The following is a 9,045-nucleotide window of genomic DNA, read 5'->3' on the forward strand; positions in this document are numbered from 1 at the left end:
CCCTTTTGCAGTTTCACATGCCATTATCCTTATGAATACAAGCTATGTTACAGCATCATGAATGTGGGACAAGGCCCTCAGAGCCTTAGCAGCTTCTTCTTCAAAGATTCTAATCTAATTTAGAGTTGGATTTGGACCTAATTGTGTTGGCTGCCTATTCTCCTCTACATACTGCCACAAGCCTTGGCCCCGGAGGAAAGCTTTCATTTTTACAACCCACATGTGATAGTGTTCACCATTAAAAACTAGAGGTGACATCAAGGCTGATTGAGCAGCTGTCTGTTCAGGTTAGAGGTCTGAAGCAAGAGAAATATGAAGTCTGAAATAGAGGAGTTCTTGAGCTGAGAGCCTGAGATGAAGGATTGAACGTGGGAGGGAGAGATTTCAAGTTTTTAGTATGGCTCCAATACCATTTGTTGGTGTCTTGAGCCGAAGAATGCTAAGGAAAAGAAAGTAAGAAAATGAGTTGAGAGAAAGGTTGAAATTCATTTCATTAACATTACAAATTTATACAACAAAACAGCCCACTGTTACACCAACTTTTCAGAGATATTTACAAAGTTGAAATTTAAAACAAAGCTTATAACTAATACGCCTTAATCGCAGTTAAGTACACCTAAACTCATCACCAAAACATATCAACTTCAATAGCTCTTACATGGCAGAATGCAAGGCAAAAACAGGGGACTTCTTGGCGCCAAAAAACTTTGAAACTTCTAATTGAATTTCAGTTGAATTTCCAGCAAAATATCACTGCATCAACACTGCCTCTCCACGTGTTCTGCATCCAAAACGGAAACCTTCACACCCAATTCTTTTAAAAATTGCCCTAAGGACTCCAGTTGTTCAACCATGGTGGCCTGACTTGTCACCAGTTGACTAACCTGCACATCAAGAGTTTTCAAACAAGCATCGTTGGCCATTGAACGACAACACCAATTGTTAAGATAAATCTGCTCTATATGAGGGAACAGTATCTCCCAAGAATAAAGAGAAAGAAAGACTTTTATTAATTCAATCAATACCCTATTTTCCAGACTACTACTCTTAAATACCTAACAAACCAAGCATTCCTAATGACCCTAAGAAACATAATTAATGTAAAATACTATTCCATTAACAAATACAAAATAGATCCTAATTAACTAATAACTTATCAGAACCCAAAATCAAGTAAACTACTTCCATTGCCGCATAATCCTTGGACCATATTGGAGGCTGCCGAACCCTTCTTGAAACTCTTCTTTCAATTTCATCATTTTCATCCGTATCTTCCTCCACTCTCCTAACAAATTATCTGGTATTAAGCCTAGAAAGATTCAGCATTGAGAACATCACCAATTCAAAATAAGCATTTGTCAGATTTTGAGGTATAGACAGATCATTTATTTTGGCTAATAGTGAGATTTGGATAGTCCATTATTTTAATTTTTCAACCACTGTTTGGTTCCATTGATTTGGAAATACTAGACAATATATTTAACCTTACTTGGCAAACATTTGAGGAATTATCAAATTCCAAGCCGATTTTAAGATAACACCAAAATTGCGGTACCTCCTGTTTATCTTTTCCATTGACTTATTTTCACAAATTTTGTTTACCATAGACGGACTTCTCCCTCAACCTTTCTAAATAATCATTAATTTTCATTTTGAACATTAGCAGGACCTTTTAGTTGAAATATTTTTCTGCTCTTGTGTTTTGAACACTATCAGAGCCCTTTGAATGAAAGGTAAAAGGTATTCAGTTATAGCTTTGTTCGCAAGTCTATAAGAAGACTCGGAGTTGTAATTAACACAAGCCGGAGAGAAAAAGTAAACTTGCACTTACAGCTTACAAGAATCAAGTTTTCAATATCAATTCTTGAAATCTGAAGATGGTTTATCTGTTGATGCCGATGTTTGTTGCACTTATAGCATCTACCTTGGGAGTGCTTTTCCTGCAATGTTCTGGAGGAAAGAAGAAAAGTGGAGATGTTTCAATGAAGATTCAGAGGAATGAGTGTTCCAAGAGATCAGAAAATGTAACACTCCCTGCAGAGGTTGCTGGAAGCACTATTGATATAATCATTGTTGGTGCTGGAGTTGCAGGTTCAGCTCTGGCTTACACTCTTGCAAAGGTAATACACTCTGCAAACTGAAATTGCTGTATTTATTCTAACAGCAATTTTTGTTGGACTTCCTTAAAACTGTGTTTGATTGCGTAGAAAGCATAAGAAGAAATAAATAGAAACCTGTATATCTTTCATTTCCAAGCCTTTCTTTTCTGTCAGTAAGTTCACTTCAGTCTGTTTGCTCTATAAGAAAAAGCTGTTGAGTTTCAGGAATACTTAAATTGGGGAATGGTAACAGAATTTGCCAAGGCATCATTTTTGATTGGATGAATGAAAAATATATGCATATGCATTCTGGTATTAGGTATGATAACAGAACCTTGTTTTCGGCTGTCTGTTGCAGGATGGTCGTCGAGTGCATGTCATTGAAAGAGACTTAATTGAACCTGACAGAATTGTTGGTGAACTCCTGCAACCAGGAGGCTACCTCAAGTTGATAGAGTTGGGTCTTGAGGGTAAGCACATATTTAGCTCTATCACTCTATCTTTGTCATCTCTTATGGCTACAACACCTCTATTCTAATCTGTGAAATATGTGTGTGTGGCTACAGATTGTGTGAATACGATTGATGCACAACAAGTGTTTGGATATGCTCTCTACAAAGACGGAAAAAGTAACAAAGTATCTTATCCATTGGAGAATTTCAATTCAGATGTGGCTGGAAGAAGTTTTCACAACGGCCGGTTCATTCAAAGAATGAGGGAAAAAGCTGCATCCCAATCCAAGTATAGTTTTTCTCCCCTAACATTCATTTCAAATTGGTTTTCTCAGCACTATTGCCAATCTCAATAGTTTGAAAATTCTTCTGGCGCTGATCAAGTTATAGAAATTCTAAGTTTGAGATAATTTCATTTACAAATATCTTGTTTAAATCAGTTTTCTTGTTTTCTCCAGTGTAAGATTGGAACAAGGAACTGTAACATCTCTGATTGAAGAAAAGGGGATTATTAAAGGGGTGACATACAAAACCAAGACAGGTCAAGAGCTGACAACATATGCTCCCCTCACTGTAGTATGTGATGGATGTTGTTCAAATTTTAGGCTCTCTCTCAGCAAACCTAATGTTAGTATCCTGGTCTTTTTTGGTGTGCTTTTAAACAATCTGATTACTGACTTGAATTTCTCGGAAGTTTGAAAGTACAATCATTATTGCTATAATTGTTTTGCACTAGAGTTTTCTAAAGCGTACTTATCATTTTTGCAGGTTGAAATCCCCTCTTGTTTTGTTGGTTTGATCCTGGAGAATTGTGAGCTTCCATACAAAAATCATGGTCATGTCATATTGGCAGATCCTTCGCCAATCTTGTTTTATCCTATTAGTAGCACTGAAATTCGCTGCTTAATAGATGTACCGGGACAGAAAGTACCATCCGTTAAAAATGGTGAAATGACAGATTATTTAAAAACTATTGTGGCTCCTCAGGTATATGTGATTTGTTGGAATTGATCTCTATGCAGGTTGTTGTTTAGTTTTACTACTGATACGTGATTATGTTTAGTATTCTTTTGAAATCAAGTGAACTGAGAATGTTCTAGTAGCTTATTCATCAAAGTATAAGTGATTGTGAATTTGTGATTATGATCTAAATTTTTAATGCTTGTGCAACCAAAGGTTTGAATTTTCTCAACAACACTTGAATTTAGCTTGTGACTGATTCCTTAATACTTATCGGAACTTGCACGTTTCAGATTCCCCGTGAACTTTTCTCTGCTTTCATGTCTGCAATTGATAAAGGAAACATCAGAACAATGACTAATAGAAGTATGCCTGCTGCCCCATCTCCTACTCCTGGTGCTCTTTTACTTGGGGACTCATTCAATATGCGGCATCCTTTAACTGGAGGAGGAATGACTGTGGCTTTATCTGATATTGTCATCATAAGGGATTTGCTTAGACCTCTAGGCGATCTAAATGATGCACCTGCCCTTTGCAAGTATCTTAAATCTTTCTATACCCTCCGTAAGGTAAGGAGTCTTCATCGATTTAACATCTGACAGTATTCATGCTTTGGCTATGATATTTATAACATCCTTCTTGGATTTACAAACAATTTTTATTTACATGATTCTCGGTTGCAGCCGGTAGCATCTACGATAAATACATTAGCGGGTGCCCTCTACAAAGTTTTTTGTGCATCACCTGATCCATCAAGAAATGAATTGCGCCAAGCATGTTTTGACTATTTGAGCCTTGGAGATGGTTTCACGAATGGACCAATAGCTATACTCTCTGGTCTAAATCCTCGTCCACTCAGTTTGGTTAGCCATTTCTTTGCTGTCGCAATCTATGGTGTCGGACGTTTATTCCTTCCATTTCCTTCACCTAAACGCATGTTGATTGGTGCTAGACTGATTTTGGTATGTATCTCTTCTGCTTCTAACTTTAAATATCCTAAATATTTTATCTTCTAATGGATTAAACTTTTCTTACTAATATGTCAATTATGTTCTTTTCAGGACGCATCAAGTATAATTTTCCCGATTATGAAGGCGGAAGGTGTAAAAGAGATGCTCTTCCCCGCTACCATGCCAACACATTACACAGTTCAGGATCTATGCTTAAGTTAGGTGAAGAAATATGTGAATCATCACACAATATTTACTAGACTTAATTCGTAGGATTTGTTCTCAAAATATGACAGAAAGCTCGAATTGATGAACTGAAACTAGACATTCTTTGTACGATGTAAACCATTTATTCAGTCTATTAATATGCAATTTTTTTAAAACTGGAAAAATCACTTGCAATGTGGTTGTGTGTGTTGAAACTGAAAATAGTTAAATTATGATTCTTCAAGAAACAGAAAAGATGGAGAAAATATAATTCGTTCAACTGCAGATGGAGTTCTCCTGATTGGGTTTCCCAGTAAATCTCTTTAAAAAAAATTCTAGAAACATAAATTCAGCCAATAATTGAAAAAACTGGGTAAGTGCTCTATTATTTAATTGAATTGTTTTTACTTAGTATTGAGATGAATTGGAATCCTAAGATGTAATTATCAACACAAGTGATAATAACAAATTTAAAAATTTTTTGATTATAGTTATCCATTATCATAATTCATAAATACAACATGATAAGATGAATTGTAATTGTTGCTGCCATATCTAACATGGACTCATGTTTTTAACAATTATTAGATTAGAATTGTAAATCAAGTATTTCAATTATTTTAATTATAAAATTTTTTAATAGTTTATTGAAATAACATATTGTTACAAAATTCGCACCAACCAGAGTGATCTGATTGACCGTGATGGAATTGGAACCAATGTGTGCGTGATTAATTAAAACCAGCAATGACAATATAAAAGTGCAGTAATGTAAAGAACGCAAACAACTTTAAAGTGGTTCGGCAAGTTCGAACTTAAGCCTACGTTCATTATTCTCTTATTGCGCTGGAGAGCTTACAAGAAAAAAATAATGTAATCCTCAGAACAAATTGCTAATCCCCTTCTCATAATTGGAGGGGGTATTTATATAAGTTTGAGATTAAGGAAAGAGAGAGGATATCAGGATTGCAATCAAATTCAAATTGCAACTCCGATATTTCTGTGACTGGGAGCTAAGATCGCGCTGCCACTAGTGTCAACCTTATCCCTTCCGAAATATCCGAGATTTGAGCTTATCTATGGTTTTTCGAACAACTGCCAGGGTTGGTCGCAACTAGCTTGTGTCGAGTCGAGCTATCACTATGGACAAGCTTATGTTGGGTCGGACCAATGCTGAGTCGAACTGATTCTGGGTCAAATTAGCTCCTCGTGGGCTTCTGACTTCTTTGAGCTTTATGGAAAAAATCACACACAACATCCCCCCTCTAGTGTTCGGAGTTCGTTTCGAGCTTCAAAGACTAATTTCCTGCTTTGCCATTTTAGCTCGAATTTCTTAAGTCGCATGTCGACTGCAGACTTGGTCGAGCTTCGTGAATAGGCCTTGGTTTCAATCGACGTGAGCAAGACTTAGCTTTTATTGTGGTATTCTTGATGAATTTGAAATTTGAAATGAAGGGCACACACAGGTAATTTCCACGCGATCGTGTCGCATTAAATGTGGTCGACTTTTGCAGTTACTTTTCGTCGCGCGTAAGTGTTAAAGTCATGAAAGTGACTCTATTTTGGTGATAAAAAGACCCTATGTGTGATTAAAATGAAATCATATTGAGATAATTAAGAGAAATTATGAATTTATGTATAAAAATCATATTTTGAGTTTTTCTTACTAATTTGTCATGTTTGGATTGAAATTGGAGATTGTGTAAGTTGATATTAGGATGTGATTTATTTTCTAGGGTTGATGTTGTCTCATTTATGTTGTTAAGGGGTCAAATTGTCATAAAACTTGGGGTTGATTTTGTCATTTTTCAATATGCAGGGACCAAATGGATATTTTCTGCAATGTGTATAAATTTACAAGTGAAGGTCGTGAAAAGGGGGACGCGCCAAGAAAACCCAAAAACCCTAACCTCGCACCGAAGTTTGGTCTCTAACCAACGACATTTCATTTTCTAGGCCGGTGACCCTTCACCTTCCACCGCCGATCTCCACCCTTCACTGCCATTCAACCAACGCCGACGAAGTACGCTCTCACCGTCACCACTCTTCATTTTCTGGTGACCTTTCGGCTTCTCTGGCGTTGATCCAGCTTCTCCTGGTGGCGGCCACTCTTCCCCACGGCCGGATCTATCCTTTGCAAGCTTCAGCCGTCGCGAAAACCGTCGGAATCCGCCAAATCGCCGCCTCGCTTCTTCATCTTTCAGCCGAGATCTTGCTCATTTCTAGCGACCTTTCACCTCCCCAGGACTTGATCTGAACTCCCCATCATCAGAGCTTTCCATCGGTACCTTCGGTTCCCATTTCCGCCACCATTTTTCGGAAGACTGGCCGAAAAATTAATGTTTTTCGGCGAGTGCGACTGTTCGTATTCCGAGCTGTCCATTGGTCGTTTTCGCCACTTCTTCACATCATATCGCTTTCGGTTACCTCCTTTCCACCATGATCAGCTTCGTTTCCACCGTTTCAGCCTCCGTCATCACCACCATGAGCGGTTGAGTTCCCGGCTGTCTGTTACGGTGTAGGCGAGATCGAAATTGACTCCATTGATCTCCTCATCAGCTCTTGACTAGTTGGATGAGCTCGAATGTTGGACATTTGGTTAAGTTTCTTGTATTCAGATTATATTTGTTTTCATTTCAGTTTGTTTGTGATGCTTTAATATTATTCTAATGCTTGACGTGTTGAATTGATAATGTCCATTGAGAACGTTTATTGATATATAACTTTTCGCATAATTGAATGTCGGTTTGAGATTATTGAATGTTGATTATGACTTTAAATTGCTTCGGTACTGATTGCAATCAAGTTATAGTAGCGTTTAATATCATTTCTATTAGGAATGCATTTGTTATGTAATTAGTTGATTGGATGATACAGGTTAATAGGTTGTACTTGTTAACGTTGTACCAACTAGTGGTGTTTAAGGGTTTAGCCTTTTTTGGTTAGTCAATGATAGTCTTTAACCAATCGATCTGTAACTAAGACGACATGGAGACATGATAGATTATACCTAGATTGCTGGAAGCCATTTTATTGATTTGCCTAGCCTTGTAGGTTTAGGAAATTGACGAGCGAGGAGAGGAAGTGTGAGAGTTAGTCTTGAGTCAAACCGAACCCGTAACGACAACGCTTTTAATATTGTGTTTTAGTTAGCAATTTATTTGATGTTTTTTATTTTTTTGCAATTAATTAGCTTCCTCAGTTTTAATCAATCATTTTGTCAATTTCTCTTTCATTAACTCAAATATACATTAGGTCGTTAGTCTTGCTCTCTGTGGATTCGACCCTGCTTACCGCTAACTACGGTATTTAGGTTTAATTTTGTGACCGTGATGATCGGTTCGACAGTGGACGACTGCAGTTATCCACGCATGAATTCAAGGCGACATGCAGTAACAGTTATGATTGCTATATTCTGATGGTTGATCACCCTTTGTTGATGACTGACACGTGAATCCATTGAGCGGTCAAGATCGCTTGGCAAATGAAGGGCTGAGATTCGTCGCAGATTGACTGCTTGGGTCGAATCCCGCTTTTTCGTCTCCCCGCTCATCACTATATAAATAGGCTTTTTTGCCAGAATTATACAGTTGCAAGAATTCTTCTACACCCAAAATCATTTGCCTTCTCTTCTCAGTCGTTGCTTTCTAGATTCACAGACGACTTTCCGACGAGTTCTTATCACATCTCGTATTTTGGTAAGGTTCTTGTCTTTATTCTTTTCTTTCTTTTAAGCTTTCTTGCTGTTAAGGGGGTCATTGTTGTGGCGGCATTAACTTATTTAGGTTTTTTGTAGACCCAATAGCTTGGGTTTTAGAAATGTTTAGATGGGTGGTTGTTGCAATCTTGGTAGCTCACTTGCATCCCTAGGTTGATGCAAGCTATCCTGGATGCCTGAACTGAAGGCAAGTGTGGATAGGTCGTTTATAGTCTGAGCTCTAACACTTGGTCCCTTATGTTTCAGGTATCCGAAGGCAAGCTTTCATGACATCTTCATCCAATGGTCGCAGTATTGAGCGCCTGTTTGAAGTAGGTTCCCCGACAACCTCATTTGTTCGCGGGGAAGGAATCCCGGAAGAGGTTTTCGAGGAGGTCATTGTGAGGAGCTCAGATAGTATGCTGCAGGCTCTTCAAATGCGGCTTCTACCAAAATAGCCCTACCTAGGGGCTCACCAGTCCCTAGGTTTAGAAAAGACAAATTCCTTGATTAATTCAAAGGACATTGATCGCATACAGGACATCTATTCGACCCAACTCCCATTGATGGCTCCGAGAAATTCTTCCAGAAAAGATCCCCCCACGGGTGGGGTGGTGATCTCTGAAATCCTTTTGAGGTGTGGTATGTCTGCCCTAACTTATTTCTTCATTGTCGATGTG

General features: G+C 38.0%; 1 protein-coding gene across 1 annotated transcript; it reads left to right on the forward strand.

The window, feature by feature from the left end:
* The first annotated feature begins 658 nt into the window (after window positions 1-658).
* On the forward strand, window positions 659-8,823 carry LOC116122737 (squalene monooxygenase SE1-like). The gene is made up of 10 exons (XM_031408551.1): window positions 659-673; window positions 1,878-2,120; window positions 2,458-2,569; window positions 2,666-2,840; window positions 3,010-3,178; window positions 3,320-3,538; window positions 3,805-4,080; window positions 4,195-4,473; window positions 4,573-4,678; window positions 8,633-8,823. Exons 1-10 carry the CDS (start codon window positions 659-661, stop codon window positions 8,821-8,823), a joined length of 1,785 nt encoding a protein of 594 aa, XP_031264411.1.
* The last annotated feature ends 222 nt before the right edge of the window (window positions 8,824-9,045 follow it).

The sequence above is a fragment of the Pistacia vera genome, unplaced genomic scaffold, assembly GCF_008641045.1.
Source record: "Pistacia vera cultivar Batoury unplaced genomic scaffold, PisVer_v2 Contig137, whole genome shotgun sequence".
NCBI classification, from domain to species: Eukaryota; Viridiplantae; Streptophyta; class Magnoliopsida; order Sapindales; family Anacardiaceae; genus Pistacia; species Pistacia vera.